At 41.1% G+C, this 23,363-nt stretch overlaps 1 protein-coding gene across 13 annotated transcripts in view; it reads left to right on the top strand.

Annotated features, from left to right (window-relative positions):
- Lrrc7 (leucine rich repeat containing 7) overlaps positions 1–22,806 on the top strand; it is a 501,827-nt gene extending 479,021 nt beyond the window's left edge. For 10 of the 13 annotated variants that reach the window (XM_063281188.1, XM_063281182.1, XM_063281185.1 and 7 more), the window contains one exon: positions 8,119–22,806. In XM_063281188.1, coding sequence (XP_063137258.1) covers positions 8,119–8,226 — 108 coding nt within the window. In that variant the 3' untranslated portion in view covers positions 8,227–22,806. The remainder of the gene's footprint in view (positions 1–8,118) is intronic. The other 3 variants (NM_057142.2, NM_001393674.1, XM_063281184.1) reach the window with 2 other exon arrangements.
- The last annotated feature ends 557 nt before the right edge of the window (positions 22,807–23,363 follow it).

Below are 23,363 nucleotides of genomic sequence, written 5' to 3'. Positions count from 1 at the left end.
GAGCCACTGAGTGGGAACTGGACCCAGGTCCTCTACAGGAGTAACAAATGCTCTTAACCACTGAGTCATCTCCTTGTGTTACAACACTGAGCCAGTGACAAGCATGGCAGGGGGCACTAAAGGTCTTGGAGACCTCAAGATGTATAAAGAAAAGGATCTTCTACCCTCTGACAGAGTTCATCCCGGCTGTGCACAGGGGAGAAGAGTGAGCAGGAGCAGAGGGAATGTAGGGAGACGAGCACCTGAGAAAAAAGACATAGAGCAGGGTAGGAGCTTACACCAGAGTGGTTATGGGGAACCTGAAAGGAGAACTGAAGAGAATCCAGGAAGAGACCCTTAAAGCCCTGTACCATTCCATATGGACTTGAAGGGCTCAAACATGGAAGCTAGCAGAACCAGCTGGGACATAATAGCGTGTAGCTTGAGAGCAGAGAGTGGCAGAGTAACCATGGATTCTGCAGAGGTCTGGCAGAATGTCTGTGGGTGGCTAGATCTGGCTATACAGATCCATGGTGCTGACAGCCACTGCAGAGGCAGATTGTCCTTGTCAGAATGAGATTCTGTGGCTCTTTAATGACCCATGGGTGTGATTAGCTAATGGAATCATCTTATTTAAAGATTTTTTTCAGAAACCTCCAGTTTTCATAAATTAAAAACAAAACAAAACAAAAAAACCGATTCTGAGAACCCTTAGCTAACACAGCAAAGGCCCCACACTGAGTCTCGTGTCCATCAAAACTTGTTTCATACTGGTAGTCTCTTACCTAACCTTCTAGAACACCCAGAGGAAAGCCTCTAGGCCCAAGCAGATCGCCAGGAGCAAATAGTCCCAGTTTACCTGTGCCGGGAGAACGTGCAATTTTTCCCTTAAAAGGCAGAAGAAGCAGTTTTCAAAAGGCTCAGCATACAGCCTTCAGACAGTGTAAGCCAGTAGCTTAGCGATGGTTCTTTTGTTTAGTAAATGAGTTCTTCGGTCCAGCAAGTTGCAAAGCCACCTTAAGCCCTTCCTGTTTCAGAATTTTGTACAAAGCTTCTTAAGAGCCTAAGAGTTTTACAAAGCTTCCCAGCGGGTAGTCCCCCTCGCTTCCATGCAACATACTTCGGCAACTGTTTCTTTTAGAAGGGACCTACCTATACCAAAAGCCCATCATTGTCTCCCCAAGCAGCAGGTTCACAATCATTAGCCGGTAGAGCACCTTCATGTTTCTGAATCGTTAAAAAGTATCTCCCTCCTCCACCCAAAGTACAAAAATCAGAAAGTGGGAAATACCTTTGAAGTTCAAGTGAAGTTCTGTGCCCTTAAAGAACCAAAAGTCAAGGAACAATGTAACAGTTTAATCCTAGTTGGCGATTGAAAAACCACAGGCATCAGAAACCCTAAAGGGGACCCCATCCTTCCTGAAAGAAACAACATTGTTGTGTATACTCACGGAACGCTTTGGAAAATAAAATACTCTTTAAAGACAGTTTAATTAGAAAGTACCTAAGTTGTTTCAAATGCACACGGTTTTTTTGTGGCAGAGTTTACCTGAATGTGTTTACAAAAGAACGAGTCAGGCTCAGTGGGTTCTTTCTGCCTCTGCTCTCTAGTTTAACTGATGTGAAAACAATGTTAATTAAGCACCTACATGGTGTCATGTAAATCACACAGTGCTGCAAGTACCTGCTGTTGGCATGCCTTACATAACCTGCTTGAGCATTTTCCATTGAGCAGGGTTGATTGATTATTTCCTTATTTGGAATATGGACTCATTATGTAAAAAAAAAAAAAAAAAAAAAAACCACGTTGAGCCAAACAACATAAAAAATAATATGATATGAAATATACCTAAGTTCCTGCTTTTGTACAAGCCAGTAGTGCCCTAACCCTAACCCTAACCCTGCATGCGCAGCACAAAGTGGTGAAAGACAGAGTTAATATCAAGCATTTGACACTGCGTCTAGGGGCAGAGCTCAGAAGTACTGTTTTTACCCAGTCTTCGTGACAGATCTCATCACCATAAAAAAATAATAATGATGCAAATAGACACCAGTCTGTCATTATTTGTTGTTGGAAATGAAACCTATGACCTCTCAGGCTCCACCAGGACTCCAACACTTAGCTCCACTCCCAGATTTAACTCTGACATTAGCAATGAAACAAAAAACCAGCCCAGCCACAAAGAATCCCCGATTAAATGGTCAACTTTCAAATGACATGGCAAATCTAAAATAGAACCCATCATCTTGAGAAGCCGCCTAGCAATTCGAACGTTCATTTGTTAAAGATTTGGTATGCATGTCAGGAAGGAAGCCTCTCTAAAGGCAGAGCAGGTAGCAGTCTTCAGACCTGAGTATATGCTTGAGTCAGAAGAGAAAATCTTTTTCTGTTTTATTCTGTGAATTTTTAATCCCAGTAAAAGCCACTACAGTGTCAGGTTCTCTAACAAAGGACGGTTTCAGAAATGAAGGTTCAAAGTTGAGATTTGTGGTAGAAAATTATTTAGTGATTTGTCCGAGACAGCACAGTATTGATTATATACTGTGTTTAGTCAGAGTCAGCATGGCATTAACTTGATAGTGTATTTGGTTGGAGTCAGCACGGTATTGATCATGTGGTGTATTCAGTCTGAGTCAACGTGATATTGATTATATAGTGCATTCGGTGCTAAGTGTAGCAGTACATTTAACTAGAATACTCTATCAAAAGAAGATTCTAAAATTGGGCCAGACATGGACCATTTCTGTAATACCAGCCCTACGTAGATGGAAACAGGGAGTTGAATCGAGTTCCAGGCCAGCCTGGCCTAGCTTCACTCTGTCTCAAAACAGAAAGGAAGGATGGAAAGAAGGAAGGAAAAGAAAAGAAAGAATAAACTAACAGAAAAGGCAGAACAAAGAAGCAAGGCGATTCTGGAATGGGAATTAGTTCTAGGAAGTTAATTACTGAAGCACAGTAATTATCTGGGATGGACTGCTTCCCAGCATGTCTGGCTATCAGAGTTGGGTCCCGGAAAGGATTGCCTTCACAGGTGAAGCTTGACAGCTGGTTGTGCTTTTTAATCTTTATCTCAAGAGTTGAGAGCATTCAAGCAACCAGAGCTTCCAGGGACTAAGCCACTACCTAAAGACTATACACGGACTGACCCTGGACTCTGACCCCATAGGTAGCAATGAATATCCTAGTAAGAGCACCAGTGGAAGGGGAAGCCCTGGGTCCTGCTAAGACTGAACCCCCAGTGAACTAGTCTATGGGGGGAGGGCGGCAATGGGGGGAGGGTTGGGAGGGGAACACCCATAAGGAAGGGGAGGGGGGAGGGGGATGTTTGCCCGGAAACCGGGAAAGGGAATAACACTCGAAATGTATATAAGAAATACTCAAGTTAATAAAAAAATAAAAAAATAAAAAAAAAAACAAAAAAAAACAAAAAAAAAAACAAAAACAAAAAACAAAAAAAAAACAAAAAAAAAAAAAAAAGAGTTGAGAGCATTCAAACTTTCAAGATACTGGTATACGAATATATGTGCCCTGGCCCCTTAAGTGTTTCCCCTCGTGTTTAAATTAACCAAAAGCACGTGTCAAATTTCTAACCTGACTTCCCTTTTAATGTGTGAAGGGATCCACTATCCTCACTCTGTGGGGCTTTCCTTCTTCAGTACCATTATTAAGGATTGGAGTAAGAATATATAACAGAATTCCTTTACTCTGAGAAGTTTCTATAGGCAAATATTTGTAACTCATACATTTAACAAAGGTTTTTATTAGAAGTAAGTCAAAAACAAGACTGGGAGAAAAAGGAAAAGGGGAATGAAAAGTCCATGTGCTTTACAGTGGATTAATGAGCCATACCTTCAACTTGGGATTGAACTGCAAATATTACTTTTATCAGCTCTTGCTGTTTTCATGTCTAAATCACGACAAGAGGAAACTAAAACCACTTAGCAGCACAGGAGATGTTCACATCAGGTTTAAATTCGACCGAGTGTCTTTTGGAAGCGGGGTAAAGATTACACTGGAATGGTCTTCCATACTTTCAAATCGGCTTCTGCTAGAAGCCTATTAATTATATATTCCCAGGGCATAACATCTTCTGAATATCACTGCCACGATTGTTTCCCCATTAACTTCGCCAGAACTTAATAAGCATCTCATTTGTCTCTTGTTTTTTATTAACTTGCGATTTCCTCAAAATTACACACATTTTATGTGCACCTAATAATGTTTACATAAAACAAATACACACAGAGATACACATGCGACCACTTGTGACATTTCAAATGTTCTTTGATTTAGCATTGCCTCATATTATTGTTTGCCCTTATATTGTGGACATGTTTAAATGTCATACCCGTAATGCTTCCTATGTATGTATCTCTCAAAACACCACTAAATTTGTGTTCTGCCATTGACACCACCATTAAAACAGCTTTCCTCTCCTAGCCTCTTGGACTCACACATACAAAGCAAGCACAACCTTGCTAGTTGTACTCTGGGGGGGGGGGGGTTGTCTTTATTTTATTATAAAAAATACAAATTCAGTGACTCTTTGAATCACTGTCTGAACTACCCAAGATGAAAGCAGGTATCCGATGCTTGTGGTCACAGAAATAGTGTAAATTATTTTGGGTTCTTCTGTCCTGAGGGTGAGAGTACAGTTCTCTGGGACAGAGTTATTCTACTTCTGACAGCACTCAACCAGCTTCTCCATTCTCCTCTGCCATTGTCTCATGTGGAAGCAGGCATTTCAGCACGTTGTACACCAAGAAAATGCTCAGGGCCTGTAAAATGGCTTACATGTAAAGATGCTTGCTGCTATGCCTGATGACCTGAGCTTGATCCCAGGACTCACATGATGGGAAGAGAAAACTGCCAGAAGTTTTCCTCTTACGTTCACACATTTGCCATGACACGTATGCAGCCACATGGATTCCCATACACAAAAAAATAATAATGCAAATAAAAATGTAATAAAAAATTAGAATGAAAAATTTAAATGAATGTCTCGATTACTATTTTAATTACTATTTTAAAGGTTATTCTTATGGCTGGGAATAATAGCACACACCCATGTACTTGTAGCAGGTGAAACGTGAGTTCAAAACTATCCTGGGCTACATAGCTAGACAAGGTCTCAAAGAAACAAAGTAAATAAATAAAATAACATGTAATAAACTTAAAAGAAGAGTTATACCTTACAACATCCAGAAAAATTGTGCCAAAGGCAAACTATACCAAACTACAATGCTAACTACTGTGGGTGAATTCCTGTTTGCCAGGGGTAGTCTCCAGTGGTGTACTTATGCCTCTGTCTAACTATCCCTCTATCCACTGCCCAGCTATCGATCTTTACCTATTGTCCATCTGTCTATCTTGCCTCTGTCTACCTCCTCAGGACCACCTAGTACTTCCTTATCTGAAGCCCTCCCCAGTAGCGTCTGTTTACTCCCCATGATTCCCCCCAGTTCCATTATCTCAGGTGATTTATGGTCTCCAAATCCAGAAGTCCTTCAACCTGACACTGTAAAGTATAAAAATGTTGGACAATTCTCAGCGGGTTATGGGTTCTTTGCAATTCTAGGTTAAGGCTGTGGGTAGAATATGGGCACTGGCAAAGGTATTATTAAACTTGAGATGTTCCATTATTAAACTGTCATTTTACAACTAACATTTACCCTTGGGGCAAGTTGAAAGCAGTAAGTACATCCCTCCTACTGCAGTAGAATACTCATCTTCTTGAGGGTTTGCTATTTTCCCAACAACCAAACTAAAGTGAGAATAGGAAAAACTTCCTCATGCTGTGTTTTATTCCCTGGAACGTCATCGTGTTTTTATTGTTGTTGTTGTTGTTGTTATTGTTGTTGTTCTTTTATTGTTATTGTTTTGTTTTATTTTTTTATTACAACTTAGAGCAAGAAGGTGTTGTTGTTGTTATTTTAAATCAGAAAGTTTAATTTAGCATTCCCCCAATTCTACTCAGCTACTAGCTCCTGCCACAGAAATAACTCATGCCAACCAGTCAGCATTTTCATTAATTGAATGCTATAAAAAATACATAACTGGATAATTCAAAGGAAATTTGTAGCTCTAGGCACACAAATCCCCTTCCTGTTCCCCAGGGTGTTCCTTGTTGATAGACATGCCATGGCTTTACATGCATTATTTCTGAACCTTCCTTACCACATCACTATCCAATTTTAACTAACTAGGGATAAAATTATGTGTGCAACAAGTTTTATCTAACGTATAAAAGTGTGTAGTACTGTTGAAGTACAATGCTATTTGAACTTTGGAAGAGATAAAAAAGACAGTGAAAAACATTTTAACTTGCAATTGAATGGTTAATTAAAATATGAAAAACATAAAGAAAAAAAAGAGTAAGTGACCCCAGATTAAGTTTGAGTGCACTGAAAATTGGAGAAGTTGGAGTAGAGAGCTGAGTCAACAGTCAGAGGGTTGGTTGTGCAAGCTCACAAACCTGAATTGTGATCCTCGACACCCATATAAAAAGTTGAGTATATCATTACGCACCTATAATCCTACACTGGGGAACAGAAACAAGAGGATCTGTAAGGTTTGATAGCCACTGGTCTAGCTGAATTGATGTGCATTAGGTTCAATGAGCTACCACATCTTGGATAGTAAGGTGGAGAGATATTGAGGAAGACACTTGATATCATCTTCTGGGCCTCAACATACACACATACACATTCAGGTATACACATGTGCACGTATGTGGGCATACGCACATGCATACACACAAAATATACACACACATGTACATACACACACATATTTGTATATACATGCACATACACACACGCACACATACACTCATGCATGTACTCAGCATGCACACACACACACACACACACACAGGAGAGAGAGAGAGAGAGAACCAGCTCTAGTACCTATACATTGTGAAGCAGTCCAATTAACTGACTCCAAATCCAATCAATCAATCTCATCTTTCAAGAAAATAGTTTATGTAACTGTCAGTTATTGGGTGACAGAAACTTATCCCAAATTTCAATAATTTTGTGTTTTAATTTAGTCTTAATCCTTCAGAGGCATATGGACATACCTCTTCCTAAATTAAGAATGAAAATAATTCAAGTAGTACAATTTGCTGTTCAATATTAAAAAAAAAACAAGGAACATAAACACTCGTTAGAGAGAAAAATGTACATTTTGTGACAGGAGTAGCCAGCTGGGCTCTGAAATTCCAACAGGCTAATTACACTTCAAATGAATTTTGATGACTTGCTTGATGACCCTTAGCTAGAGTATTGCAGGCTTTCTCTGTGACTAATGCTGCTGCTTTATTCCTAAGACATGGATTCACTGAACTGTGTTTAATTTAAAAAAAGTGCAGATATTGGAAACAATAGTAGCATTTAGTAATAGATCATTTTAATTTAAAGAATATATAAATCAACTATTTTTAGTAGGTCAAAATAAGATTAAACAGTGCCATAAGTGTTCACTTACACTTGGCATGATTAAAATATCTAACGTGGAGCTAGAGAGACAGCTCAGTGGGTAAAAGCCACGCTTCTCTTACAAAGGACCTGAGTGTGGTTCCTGGCACCCATGCCAAGCAGCCCATAACCACCTGTAACACCATTTCCAGGGGTCCAATGCCCTCTTCTGGTCTCCACAGGCTCCCACGTATATATGACCAGCATTCACAGACACATACACATACATGAAAATAAAAATAATAATTTAAAGATATACTGGTGAGTTGGTGCCAGTAATAATGTCAACTAAGTGCTGCCTCAACTAGGTACGTGTACAGACGAGGCTGGGGCATGGCTCTCTTGCAGAGTGCTTGCCCAGAATGTACCAGGACCTGAGTTCTATCTCTAGCACAGCAAAACCCCAATGACAAAACAAAGAACAACACAGTAAAACTGAACTGCTGTGTCGTAAGTCCACCTGACTGATCCTACTCAGTAGGACACTATGATCACACACAAACAAAGAAATACTGGGTGTGTGATAAATACTTGTCAAAGCCATTTCACTCTGAATCTTAAGAATCTTGTTGCTGTGCTCCTTGGAGTCCTGTAATCACAATGGTGCAGAGGGGATAAACGGTTTGCATGGACTGACCTGTTTTATTCCTGTGTTTTCAGGCAAATGGACACAGTTTTGTGCATATGGAACACGAAAAAGCTGTTTTACTACTGAAGAGCTTCCAGAACACAGTAGACCTAGTTATTCAACGTGAGCTCACTGTCTAAATGTTTTTATAAATAGTGAAGATATGTCAGGCCAGAGATAATGTTTAAAAATAAATTTATACATAGAAACAAATTTTGCCAGTTGCTGGACCAATGGCAAACATCAGTGCCAGGTGTATAATATTGTACGTTAGCCTTGACCACCCTGGAAAATGTTACTTATAATCACGGCGTTTGCGCGGTTCTGTATCAGTTCCAGCGGCAGCCTCTGGCTGTGCATTGGTGCGGTTTTGTTTCTGTTTTTGTTTTTGTTTTTGTTTTTTTAAAATCAAATAAGTTGTCTTCTCAAAGTGGATTTCCTATCATTTCGGAGCACGGAAGCACACACAAGCTCTTTACAAGTTATGCTCTCCATCAGAGATACTGCCTCAAAAAAAATTGTATATAAAGAGTTGTAACCCCATAAAGTATTTCTAGCACAAGGTATATGTTGGCATATAAACAAAAAAAGAATATAGAAAAACGATATTTTCGTAAACATCTTGGACCGAGAAAGAAAATATATCTTAAAAATAAGACTTTACTATATTGAATCTTTTTCAATAAAAAAATTACATGATTACGCCTTATGGAAGCAACTGTACATAAAGTATAAAGGATTTATATTTGGTTCCACAGCCATTTGCTAAATTCCCACGGTAGAGTGGAATGATTCATAATTATCCATTAATCTCTGGGACCTGAGTAAAAACCGGAGAAGGTAAATCTGTTCAAGGCCTTTAGCTAATTTAGAGGACACGAGCAGACTTCAGAGACAGACCACAGGCTACTGCGGACTGGCCTCTTCACCAAATCCACAAGCAGTGAGTGATGGGTGGCGGGGAAGGCTTAATGCTTTAATGTTCTGTTTTCTCGGGGTTATGTTTACTATAAACTGTGGCCCCTGTGATCCCTTTACTGTAAATGTGGAACTTCTCTGTGTGCCGATTTATTTAATTTGCTACACTTTTAAATCATTTTAAATGAATTTTGGGAATTGATAACGTTTATTATAGAGAAAGACTTGTCAGAAAGCTACGGTGGTTTCAAAACTTTGGTATTGAAATATGAAACTTCAGATATGATTTCTCAGAGCTGTGGTCTACTGATATCATTAATCTTAATTCCTGTTTTGTTTTGTGGACAGAAATAGACAAATTGTTTTTTTTCTCTCCAAATGAAAAGTTTTAAGGAACATAAACATGAATTCAATTATACTAGAGAGTGAAAACAGCCTAGTTAATGTGCTTTTTGCACTCTGTTTCCCTGTGTCAAAATTCAAAATTTGTTTTATAATCCTTTAAAGTATTTCTTTTTATATTAGTCATTAATTTGATTAGAATATTAATTTAAAAATTTCAGATCAGCTTTCCATAATTGGTTGTATACATTCCCTGAAATATCTACATCACTTTTTTTATACAATAAATTTATCTCGTATGGTAGTGTTTAAATATTCTATAGAATTTTACAGTAAAATCACACGTGGATGTCACCAGAGCTCTGAGGATAATATTTGTAAGTTTGTTTTATGGGGACATTGAAAATATTGTATTTTTGTAGGATCTATTAAAATGAGTGTCACTTATTAGAAGTACAGTGGTTTCTTTTGGCATAGAATTTGTCACTTGGAGAAAAATGTTACTTCATTTTCCAAACAATACACTAGCTCTGGTGTTGATTTTTATGCCAGGATGACACAATACCATACATAGTCTTATAGACCTGGACAATTAGCTGCTGATTCTAGATTGGCCTTTTACACAGAAGCGACTATTCTGTGCATTTTAATATATTGAGAGCTTCTAATGAGAAGTGTCTTTCAAAGCCTAATTTTCTGGGTCAAAAACTCACAGCACATTACTATGGCGGATGTTCTAGGCTTAGCCTCCGCCAAGAGAAGCAAGCCAAGCTCAGAGCAGTGTGAAAGTTTGAAACACTCAGAAAGCAGCCATCAGGGCTACACGGCCTTCTACAGGAGAGGTGCAAGGCAGCCAGATGGAGGGCTCCCTGGAAGAGTTCTTGTGTTAGAGCATCAAATGCTCCTGAGGCCTTCAGCTGAAAGGATAGATCCCCCTCTTTGATGGATAACATTGCCTGGGACCTTGCTTTGACACTTCTTTCTATGAGGTCCAGCCATGGAAAAATGAAAAAGAGGGCTTCCTGGCCTCTTGAGAACGTGTGGATATAGTCAAGGCTACAGGGGTATTTTCTGTTTTAGATTAACTCAATGGAATCGTTAATCAGTTGGGGGGGGTGGGGGCTTCTCGTTGATTTTAAAGGTGACCTGAGCCAGTAATTTGTTGATCTAGAGGTACTGACTTTTTTGTTTTTGAATAACTAATTTGCTGCCTGAAACTAAAATCCGGTTCATGTTAACATCAAACATAGAAGTCAAGAGTGTGTGGTAAAAAGGAAAGAAAGAAAAAGAAAAGTCTCCAACAAGACAAAGAAGTTGAACTCCCAATGTCACCATGCAATTTCTACCTCTTGACAGGCCCTCGATCTTCCTCCTGAGGAAGCTGCTTATAGAGTTGGAGCGATAGGGTCATATGGAGTAGGTTGGAGACATTAGAGGTAGGAAGAACAAATATTGACAACTGGTAGCCAAACTCTGTGGGGTTTGCAAGATAAATAGTCATAAAGGGGCAACTCTAAAAACAAGTCACAAGGCAAACCATATTTTGTCATTAACACTTTATTTAGGTGACTCTTGACTGACAGGCAACACAAACCCTTAAAAATGCATGTTGTGCTGACTTGAAGTCTGTGAAACTGTGCCTGTCCCTTACAATTGTCTAGGCTTTGCCTCGGACCGCTGCCTCCATAGAGAACACCTCTGCGTCAAGGGTGTGAGCTAGCACTGCCTTGTCAGAGATGAGCGTACGCAAAACATTGCTGCCACTCTCTCTCTTTAAAAGTGGGAGCGAGCCCCATGTGTGTGAAGAGAGAGGACAGAGGCTAGGAAACTGATAGAGGAGTTTGATTTACATATACAATTATCAGGAGAAAGGTTTCCAAATCTTCCAAAATACTAGATGGAAAAACCCAAAAATGCCTAATTTTAGTCCCCAAACCTGTCTACAGCGCACACCACAGTGTAAACGTTTGGAAAACAGTGTTCTTTTCAGTTCTTCTTTCCACTGGGTCTGAGTTAGCATCATCGCTTTCTGCTTCTCCTTGGCGAGAAGATCGAGTTTATCTACTCCAGTGAGCTCATTCTTAGGAAGAATGTGACCTGACCTGCTTGAAATTCATGTTGGTATCAGACCGACACTTGAACCATTCATAACATACCTGACTGATCCACAAAATGGCAACCCACCCACAGATTCCCTGGAACGCTAGGTCAGCAAAATGTAGCGAGTCAGGGAAAATAATAAAGTTCCCTCAGCTAAGATGGCTGTTTAGTACAGACACCCGGGTTGAAGATCCAGGGAAAGCCCTGTGGCAGAAATGCTTATCTTTCTACGGCTTAACCAAATGTTCAAATGCCAGTCAGTGATGTAACCATGTCCATCTCACGGGTGTAGTTTCTTGACCCAGTTAGGACTTTGGTGAGTTTTCTAGACTTTGAGACTACTTTCACAAACTTTTTTCCTCAGAAATCCCTTTCATAAGACACTCTGCCCTGGCTTGGAGCATTGGCCTGGCATCCCCTGAAAACATGCTGTGTAAATCAAATAGAATGTGGGCTGAGGGACACACATAGGAAAATGTTACAGGAGACATGAATGTTGACTCTCCAGAACATCTGTATGGCTCCATTTCAGTCAACAGGATTCGGTGAGTTTCCCACCACACAAGACTAAGGCAGATACAACCGTGTTTCCAATTCTGTTCTGACGCATCAGGAGACATTTCTGCATCTAGCATGCAGAGCTGGTCTCCTCTGGGAGCTGTTGTCTTTGTGTAGACTCATGCCCTACCCACCCATGCTGTCCAATGGAGGTTTCCATCCCACTGAGACAAGCACATGTAGCCTCCAGAGCTCCAGAGCTGCCAGAAGACCCAGAATGTCAGCTGAGGACTTCTGCCTCAGCCTGAGAGCAATTCTCCTAGGGAAGAGTCAGGGCTTACCACGTTGCTGACAGCAGCAAACAGCTCATGCACAAAGATGTGTGAGGGTGGCGGTGCCTTAACGAAGCCACCTTTCCACTTCTGTGCTGATTTTTCACTGTTGCCTCTCCATTCTCAGTGTTAGGTTTTTGCCATACTGGGGGACTTTCTCTGAGCTGCTTTTATGCATATTGGGGTACCTAGTAGTCTCCAACCTTTAACACTGTGAGAAAATGATCTAGAAACACTCTCCTGTGAGGATAGAAATGCCTGCCTTCCACCCTAAAGAATTCAAGAGTTTTGAAATAATGAAAGGGAAAGATCGCTTCCCAGATTTTACTTTAAAACCAACAGTGAAAATAAAGGAATGTGGGTCCTCTTGCTTTCTCACTATGTGATTGTCTTGATTTTCCTAGGAGCCATTTTTTGGGGGGAGGGGGAAATAAGGAGATATAGTTTCAACTTTAGTGGCATCTTGACTCCCTGGGTTCTGAAGGTGATTCTGTGACATCAGCCTAGGTAGGGAGAAAATGTTTTAAAATGGTAGGCCTGGACCCAACATGTGCAAGCAGCCAGGAGATCTGGGGTATAGTCCTTCCTTCCAAAATTTCAAAACAGCCTTATTTGGCTCAACTTTGCTCATGGTAACACCATAACAAATTAAATATTGGGAAATTTCAGGCCCCATTTATGTAGAAAAGGCTAAAATCCTGTGTAGAACTGGCCAAAGCAGAAGTGGTAGGCCAGTCCCCAGCACATGAATTTCCAAATCTAGCATGATTTCCCCTTCTTTGTTTTATCATTTAAGCTAGTACCATTTCTGTATATGAATGGGTATGAAAAAGGGTTTAAAAGAATCATTCAAATTTCCCTCCCTTTCTCTCATTTTGAACAAGTGTAGTTTGTAGGGTTGACTCCTCCCTCCTTTTAAAAATAAAACAATGAGCATACAGTTGAACGGACAGACATCTCTCCCCTCAAGAAAACTGTCTCACATAGTATTGTTTTGAATAGCAAACATAGACTTTCTTCACAATAGGGCAGCTGATCTTAGTATCGTAAGGTATGTTATACAGTCAAGGCATTGAAAGACATGATTTTGTAGACTGCCACAAAAACAAAATATAGTAATTATAAATTTTATGACAATAATCTGCTAGACACCCCCATGCAGAGGGCCTGTCAGGGACATAGCACAGTCTCTCCCCTGCACAGAACATCATAACTGAGTGGAAAGAGAAGTTGCAACAAAACGAGGCAGTATGGTGAGTCCTCTGTCTCTGCCCTTACCCCATCCCATGACTGATGGCGTCAACTCTGTCTGGGTTGGAACAGCACTTTCACTTGGAGCTCTGTATATATGTCTTCCTACCAGGTCCTAGGGCCACTGGGAGGCCATTTCAATCATTTGTAGAGACATAAAGAGACTTTTGACAGACTGATCATGGTTGATCATGGTTGACAAGGAAAAAAGAACCCAAAATCTCTTGGATTTTGGAGGAAGAGGACATGAGGACAGTTGTCCCTCAGTCTGGCCTAGTGTTCAGCTCCATGCTCTGGCATTAGTAGATGATAACATCTTAACAGACACAGGGGAAAGTTCTTCCTGTATCCACTGCCTCTGGAAAACACTTTCAGTGTCCAGTGTCAGAATTAGCCACTCAGAAAGGCAGTAAACATCCCAGTGTAGGGGTGTACATCTTTATCCCAGCATTCAGGAGGCAAGAGCAGGTGACTCTGAACTCAAGACCAACCTGATATACATAGTAAGTTCCGGGACGTCCAGGATCATGTAGTGAGACCCTGTCTCTTATTAACTAATCAATCAATCAATCAATCAAAAAAGAAAGGCAGTGAACAGGGAACAATAATTTCGCCTGTGTATTCCCCTGTGCATTTAAGAACATTGTCACAGACTGCTGTATGCCATTGGATTGCACATGTCCACAAACCAAACTGCTTTTCCTCCAGGAGAGGCCTCTGATTATAGAACCAGCTTGTATCTTTTCTTTGCCCTACCCAGATCGGGTTTTCTTTCACTTCTGTGTGTCCCAGTGCTTCAGTGCCTCCGGACACACTGGCATACCCGTTCTGCTAGCAAGTTTCCTCTCCCAGACTCCTAATCATGCTTGGCCTTTGGGGCCCTGTCTCCTTGGAACAGTGACCATGAGGCCTTCCTGTCACTCTGCCTGAGTCCCTGGCTGCTTGGTCTGTATTATTTCTCTCCCATCAAGTACACAAGTACAAGGTAGAGAAAGAGAGAGAGAGAGAGAGAGAGAGAGAGAGAGAGAGAGAGAGAGAGAGAGAGACTGAGAGACCGAGCTTAAAAGACAGAGAGACAGAGAGAACCAGGAAGTACTTAGTACTTACAAGACAGCAACGCCGGGAAAGCACACCAATCCCTCAGCCTGTCTTAGTGCCACAAGCAGAGTAAGTGGCATACTTAACAAATATTGACTTCAATGGGTGACTGATGCTTAATCTTATGTCCTTAAATGGTGAACCTTAGATTCACTCTTCTCACTTTTGCTGAGAGTGGGGGCATCCCCTAAGCTGACTTTCCCCCTCTCCTTGCCATTTCTTCTCAGAGATCTTCAGAACCTTTGTGCTGTTCAGAAGCGAAGTTTCATTTCCTTTTTACGTGTTTGGACCAGCACCACCCAAAACCTTTAACAACCAAACAGTTCTTTGGTTTGAAAACATTTTATTTATAGCCTTTTAATTAGTTCAGAGTTTTCTTCTGGGGAAAAGCATTAGTTTTGCTGTTAGAAATATCCAAGAGACATGAAGGATGGTGTGGAACTCACAAAGCTGTAGTTTTAAGCATCTTAGAGACCACGAAGCCCAGGACCCCATCATGGCTATAGTCAAGCTCCAGGAAGGTGACTATGGAAGACTGTATGTGGTCAAGGCTGACCCTGTACCCATTTAATATAAAGATCCATTTGCTGGTGTATATAAGGAAGGAAGTTGTTGGTTTAATTTGTTTTTACCATATGGAGGTGGGGAGAAAAGACAGGACGTTGTAAAAGAAAAGAACAGGAGAAATGCAGAGGAGAAATGAGGTTCCCATCTTCTACAATGTATCATCTGAATTCCCCAGAGAAGAGGCCTGTCTTACCTTTGTGTCACCACCATCCACCTATAAAACTGAGGAAGCGCCAAATTATTGTTGCTTTTCCATCAAAATTTTCCATTGGGTTTCTGTTTTCAAGTCTGACATACATGCTATCCTTGCAATCATTTGAACGTGCCCACAAAACTTTTTTTTTTTTTTAAGGAGCATGTAGTTACAAAGAGTGCCCACTAGGTGGAGAGCGTCTTCCTAGATTTGATGAAAGAGTCTAGACAAAAATCTTCCAGGCTGCTTCTTGTATCTGATGGAGTTGTTAGTAATAGCTCTTTCCATGCTCTTTATTAAAGATTATAATTGTGCTCTAAGCTTAAATGATGCCAGTGGATTCTGTATCTTTCGGTACTAAAATGCTCAGGTTAAGTCAACTTTCCAGAGTGCATATCTCTCTCTCTCTCTCTCTCTCTTTCTCTCTCTCTCTCTCTCTCTCTCTTTCTCTCTCTCTCTCTCTCTTTCTCTCTCTCTGCCTTGGATCAGTGTGTGCTGTGATTCCAAGTTGTTCAGCAAGCACATTCTCCAGTTCCATACTCTCTATCTACATTTCTTGAGTCTTCCAAATACTTTGTGCCGAGCTCCCTTATTTTATCCACAATCCCCTTAAGTTGACATGGCAATAGCTTTGCTTTAAATTGTCACCATTTACTTCATAAATTATCTCTCCAAAAGTTAAGCATCAGGAATCAAGCTTGCCTGAATGACTTCTCTTATGAAATGCTAATCAAAGTCCTGCTTGAATATCCATTTCCGGCTGACATCTGGTGGTAATTTCTCTGTAAACTCACTTTTCACTTTGTTCATGCGCACAAATAATTAGCCTGTCATAAATGGAGTTTATTGCATAGAGAATGCTTTTTTTTAAAAAAGCATCTCATAAAGTGAGAATTGGGTTCTAAGAGAGGACTACAGTAAATCCATCCCCAGTCTCTTTCAATCAGAAGATCCAGAATTGCAAGCACAGACTCTTGGCTGCCCTTGTGGTATACTGTGATTCTGAGATACTTAGAATTTCAGGGTCTCTTATGGCTGGGTTCTGGTGAAGGGAGCCACATGTAAGCTGAGGGTGTCTTCACCATTAACTCTGCCTCTGCTTCTCCCTTGCTGATCCCATCAGAACCATCCATCCCCAGTGGAGCTTCAGACCCCCCTCAGACAACATTTAATCTTGTCCTCTTAGAGCAAAAGTAAACAGATGACAGGGTGTTTTTCCATGAAGCTTACTAGACCTTTAAATCTGGTGTTTTTCTCCAAAGGAAGCTGCTTTCTTCTGGCCACCAGGTCACCAGCTCCGGTAGTGAGCTCAGATTCTAGTCAGCCTCTTTAGGGGCCTAGGACTAATCACTGTGACCTCAATCAAGCCTGCTGGTTTTATGATACCAGGAAGGCTCACCAGGAGAACTTCTGCTCCTTTTGGGAGGCTAAGCATCCCCCAGGCAGCTTGGACTTGAGCAGTTTTACTTGCCAGCAAGCACAACAGTGCCGACCACTGGTCTCTTCTTTTGGAAAGCATTTGCCTTTTTAACTTGTTTCCTTCTCTATTTCATCATTATCCTCCTTTCAGACTTTCATGAACTCCTAAAACATTTGGTTGTAGAACTAAACAAGAGAATGAGAACTGGGAAGAACCTTGGAACAATGCGGAAAGGCTGTCCGGATGCTCTCCTGTGCTCCTCAGTACTGCCGAATCTTCCTTGGGGCTCTGGCACTGTACTGCGACTCAAATTTTGGTACAAACTGTTGAAGTGCTTTTTCCTTGTTTTGTTTTGTTTTTTTTTTATTGATCTACATAGTAATCTAGTGTTCTATTCCTGGAACACCACGCTCTTTGAGATTAAGGCTCATTACTTTTGCTTTCTAGCCTGCCAGCTCTAGTTTGAATAGATGTAGTTCAGGGACTGTTGTTCCTAGGCATTCCACCTAGGAGCGTGCCTGTGGAGCGTGCAGATGCCCCACCCCTGAGCTATACCCCAACCCATATGGAAGTGCTGAAGGGGCTGTCTCCAGAGTGCTAGCCTGTGGTAGTAATACTATTTTTTAAAACCATCAATGATTTTTTAAAAATCCTTTCTTCTTCTGGTTGTCCTTGCAATTAAATCAAATAAAAAGAGGCATATGCTCAAAGTTTTACTGTGGGAACAGCTAAATATACAAATAAACATCCTTTTCTGCTGTGCCGTATGAAGGACTCAGATCTGTGTTTTTAGCTGTTCAGAATGTTAGAGTTACCTATGTTGGTTAGTGGAGTTGGTTTTCAGTGTGGAAAGAGAAGACTGTAAGAAAAACTGGCAGTAACTTACAGGGCCTCTGTCACCTTCCCTAACCCTGTCCCAGTCTGCCACATTCTGTGATAGATGAGTGATCAGCAAAGCTTAGTTTATTGGTGCTTGTTAAAGCAGGATTCCATATGGGGGGAAATCATCAGGCAGCTGGCAGGTTCCAGCTTCTCCCAAACTGTATGTAACCTGTTCCCAGACAATCGTCTTGACCAGTGTTCCTCATATTTTAAACAAGCTGTTAAACACATTTACACAGCCTTTCTGTTGGAACATTCAACTTGGCAATAAGTGTTTTGCGCTTGATAGGTTCTCAAAGATTCCTTCTGCCCAAGAGAGACTCCGGCAAGCACCACTTGAGGGGTGCTTTATACAGTTGTAGATGCCGTTGCCCAAACTGCACATCTCTGTGCCTGCCTCCCAACACAAGTCAGATATGGGAACCAACTCCCCACCAACTACACACACACACACACACACACACACACACACACACACACACACACCTCTGTCCTTTTCAGTATTAGTACTCCATTTTTTTTTTCATTTCCACACATCTCTATAAAAATCTGGGATCTATAACCCCAGGTCATCATACATAGCTTGAAAATAAAAGAGAATGACTTCTGCTTTCTTAATAAATATCATTTTAATAAATACCCCAACATGTTAACCTATACCAATGAATAGACTTTATTTATTTATTTATTTATTTATTTATTTATTTATTTATTTATTTATTGTGCTTCCAGACCTACAGTTTGAATAGATATAGTTCAGGAACTGTTGGTCCTAGGCATTCCACCTAGGAGTTTATGCCTGTGGAGCATGCAGATGCCCCACCCCTGAGCTATACCCCAACCCATACAAAAGGGACTGTCTCCAGAGTTCTAGCCTGTGGTATTAATACATTTTTTTAAAAAAAATTAAACCATCAATGATTTTTCAATCATTTCTTTTTTTCTGGTTGTCCTTGCAATTAAATCAAATGAAAAAGAGGGATATGCTCAAAGTTTCCCTGTGGGAACAGCTAAATATACAAGTCCCAACGTTTCCCATTAAGAAACAGTCAACTGGGGAGACAGATGCTCAACTCTAGCAAACCGTTGTCTTCGAAAACTGTGAGTGAGCGCAGAGCCCACGTCCTCACGGTCCCTCTCACTCTTACACAGCAGCAAAGAATTCCTTTCAGCTTTACTGATTTGTACTATGGAAGTAGGACAATCTAGAAGACTAGCTCTTGCTTCTCCCTTGTGTTCATTGTCCAGAAAGGACAAGTTTCTGGAGACAGAGGAGGCAGTATTGTCCAGGATGAGTCATTAGGCCTGGATTGCTATTCCTTTTCATTCAGTGCTTGAGGGAAGCTTCCCTTGAGGATCAAAGGCAGGGAGAATGTAGGAATAGGGCTTCTCAAGGCCGGAAAGCCAAGGCCTACTGCTCCAACTATGTCCTTGAGGTACCGTGTTTGAACAGAAAATAAGACCCTGAGAGGCCAACAAGAAGTGCAATTTAAACTGCACCTAAGATAATAAAATTGGCTGAAAAAATAAAAAACAGATTTCGCAGAACTAGCTTTCCTGTAAATGCCTCGTGGACAGCTCATAAGCAGCTGAAGTTATTAGTGTTTGGTCCTAGAGGACTCTTCTCTAAGGGTGGTCCAGCAGTGACCCTTTCAGCTGTCTTATCCACATTATCGATAACTCCCCAAGTTCCCACACAAAGTCTCTCCTGCCATTGTGTTACATGGCAAGAAGAACAGGGCTTTTTGGTTTTTTGTTTGTTTGTTTTACTTCCTTGAGTAGTCCAGGGTTGGGGCAGCAGTAGTAACTTAGGATGCATTCAGATGTGATCACACAGCTACCCTTGATGGTGAAGAGCTAGAGTGACTTAGTGTATCTGTGTATTAAGTTAGGAAATGTTTAGCAGAAACATAGCTGCATTTGAAAACGAGATTGTGCACTTGGGGGCAGAAGCAGGTGGATATTGGAGTTCAAGGCCAACATGGTCTACAGAATGAGTCCCAGGATAGCCGGGGCTAACAGAGAAACCCTGTCTCAAAAACTCCAAGAAAATAAAAAATTAATGAGATTGAGTTTTGAAAATACTTAAAGTATTTCCTGACCTCCAGGTACTACTTTAAGCATTCTAGATATCTAGGTTGGGAGGCACTGAAACACACCCCACAGCTGTATTGGCCAGTAACGGAAAGTCTACTTGTTGTAGAAAGTTGATAGTTCCTGCTCCATGGACACTGTCATCTCTTAAACCAGACTTTAGAATCACCCAAACATTTGGGGAAGTGAAAAACAATATACTTTGTTAAACAGACTGTTCTTTTTTATTTTTAATGGTGTACTGATACATGACAAATGATAAAAGCAACTCCAAGTTGTGTCAGCCACACTAAGGCATCTGACATCACAGAGAATCTCTTAAACAGCCACCAAAGAAATGGAGAGAAGAAATTAAATGTTTGAAAAAAAAATAGAGAAGAGCCTTGGGAAATGGCTCAGTATGTAAGGGGTTGACTGCACAACTATGAGGGCTTACGTCAGGACCCTCAGAAAACATATAAATCTGGGCAGGCATGACAGCCTCCTATCATTCCTTGTCTCAGAAAGCAAAGACAAGTGACAGCGCGCGCGCACACACACACACACAGACACACACACACACACCACACAACAGTGCTAGCTGGATTAGCTCTGACTTCAAATGGAAGGCCCTGCTCTCCTAAATATAAGGTGGAAAGAGATTGGGGAAAATATTTGACAATAACTTTAGGCCTCCCCACAGATACATGCACACATGTGATAAAACCAAAGACACACATGCAGAAGAAAGTGGACTAGAATCTTAGTTCTTAGCACCTTACAGGAGTTCTCATGGTTTGGAACATTCGTCTGTGGGATGGATGTGGTAAAATTCCTATACACAGTAGATGGGTGGCCTCTCAGAGGGGCTCAGGTTTACCCCAAAGAATGATCAGTAACAGCAGCGCTCCATGGGGCTGTCAGGATTAGTCCCTCATTGGATTATTTAATCCTGACCTTCATTGGTGGTAGGAATAGAAAGACATTTAGTCTCCATACACCAGATTTTGTGCTCCAACCTGTTTATCATCCTGAGTGGCCAGGTCCCTCACAGATTCCAGAAGTCTCTGAAGAACTCTGAACATTGTCAAAGGCTTTAGTAAGGAGCTCTAACGGAAGGTTAGAGGAACAGCTAGAGGAAGGTTAGAGGAAGGTCAGGAAGTCACAGCTAAATCAAGGCTTCTAGAGAAATGTTTCGCAGGGTGCTGCTTCAGTCAGATTATTTTCTGTTAGACACTGAAGATCACTTCCTGACCATAGCTTAGCTCCAACTGTCCATACTGCTCAGACTCCATGCCTGGTGAATGTAATGGTCGGTTTTGTAATGTGTATTTGAAAGGTCACTCACTAGGTGAGGGCAAATGAAAGCCGTCGCTATGATTTGGAAATCAGCTCTCAGAAGCGGCTGAGTGACCTCCCTTGGACCTTCTGCATGTGTCATGGTGCATTTTAGGATCTGTCGTAGCCAAGGCTTGTGAAAGTAGCTTTTGGGAAGGAAAAGTAGCTTTTTGGGGAAGCTAGGAGGACAAGGGGAGTGGCTCACAGGAGCACAAATGCAGACTCACAACCCATATCAGGGTTGAAATTGCTAGGTCCTCACTGCCAACTTCCCAGCAGGCTGGCTTGAAGATGACAACAGCTCAGGGAGCCTTTGAGCAAGGGAAGAGAAATAAATTCTTATTTCCCTGAAAACTAAATTCTCAGGTGGTTGCCTGACAGGGGAAAGGGAGGATTTTTAAATCATGGCTTTTGTTGATGTTCTCTGGCTTTTTCTTGGGAGGCTGCTTCAAGCAATAAAGTGAGGTATGCAGTAATCCTGTCAGGTGGTACGCCAGGCTGTAAGTCTTCTGCAGGCTGCCTGCTTACCCACACAATTCACATAGGGGCTGAAAACCTTAACTTATCAGGGAAGGAACTAAGTTTTACAGAGTTCCTTTAACCAAATAGGCTTGCTGCTTTCTTCCTGCATCTGCCAAGTCATTCTGGCCATTTTCATTGATCTCACCAGATGAGTAACATTTTAAATCCCAAAGGCTTAAATGGCAATGTAGAAATAACTCCTTATCATTTTTTTCCAATTTAATTCTTCACTCTTTGTCATATTTTCATTTTCGTGCATTAGTTCCCATGACAACAGGTCTGTTGGCAGAGAAAGTGTAACTCTTAGCGTTGATCACAATATAAATTCCTTTCCAGGCAAGTGCCACCTGAACATGCAAAGACTGGAGTTCTCTTGCTAATGACATCTTCTTACCTCTTATATTGATTTCCTATCCCATCCCCCAGCAAAGCTCTTACAGAAAAAAAAAAAAAAAAAAAAAAAAAAAAAGCAAACAAAAACAAAAACATGCAGAGGCCTTCCAGGCAGCTACAGCTTCAAGGATTTAACCTTTGGGTTCTCATGGCTTCCCCATTCCAAGTGTCAAAAATGTGAATGTGTCTATCAGGGATGTACAGAAGACAACTTTCAATCTCTATCAAAACCACCCGGTGTGTCTGAGGAAATCGACATGCCCTGAAACGAGCCTCACATCAGTGTCTGATGGCGAGAGGAGAGGAGAGGCACTTAAGCAGTTTTCCTCCCAGTAAGTCAATGGCAAAAAGGCCAAGCAAGCTCTAAGCTCTTGAAAAGGAGCAGACTCCGGTGGAAAGCAGGCGACATGCTCCCTGTATGGGGGAGGGGGCTGCTTCGGTTCAGACAATTTGTGACCAAGTGTGTAAGAGCAAGCGATTGCATCAAGCTTGGCCATGTGTGCATACGATCCCAGCAATGGAGGTCAAAGGCAGGAGGATTACAAGTTTGAGGCCAGTGTGGGCTACATAGGAAGGACTAGCACGTAAAAGGCCCACTGAAGCTAAAGAAATGGAATGTAGAGATAAAGGTAAGAGGAATAGGCAGAAAGCCCAACCCCAAGATTAAACGTTTGTTTTAAGCTTTAGGCTCCATCATGGCTTGACATTGGCAGTCCCAACCACTGCTTCAGTATCCAGAAGCAACAGGTCTACCGTCAGAAGGACTTACCCAGATATGTGTAGATTTTTTTTTTTAAAGAAAAACTGATGAATTCAGGGGAATGAAATAGATATTAAATAAAAGGTGGTTATCTCAACTACAGTTAGGAAAAACGATCAAATGTAAATGATCTTTTTGCTTAGTCTTATGAGACACTTAAGCACTAAGCCGCTTGTATAAATGTATTTTTGGCTGTTCAAAGGTTATTTTCCTATATTAAGAAGTTTATTAAAACCTTTTATTGCAACTCAGGTTTTGTGTCTCTTAGACACGCATTTTTCTTTGCTAGTTTGTTTTGCACAGCTGGAGTTTCGAGGTTGCATAATGCCTGGGCACTGCAGGTCAGCCGAACCGCCTGATAGCTAGACTAAGGAAGGTACTTGACACATGGACAAACCACATTGTTTCTCATAGCTCTCCATGCCTCTACTACAGTTAGTCGGGAAATCTTAGATGGTTTTGTTTTTGAAGTCTCTGGAAAAAACCAAGACGAATCTCTCAGGCAGATAAAGAATTTCCCGTATTTGCTTAAATGTACTATTGAAATAAGTATTATTTCCAATACTTGTTCTTCCACTCAGAGGGCACAC

Source organism: Rattus norvegicus, chromosome 2, assembly GCF_036323735.1.
Source record: "Rattus norvegicus strain BN/NHsdMcwi chromosome 2, GRCr8, whole genome shotgun sequence".
NCBI classification, from domain to species: Eukaryota; Metazoa; Chordata; class Mammalia; order Rodentia; family Muridae; genus Rattus; species Rattus norvegicus.
This window is presented reverse-complemented; position numbering and strand designations above follow the sequence as displayed.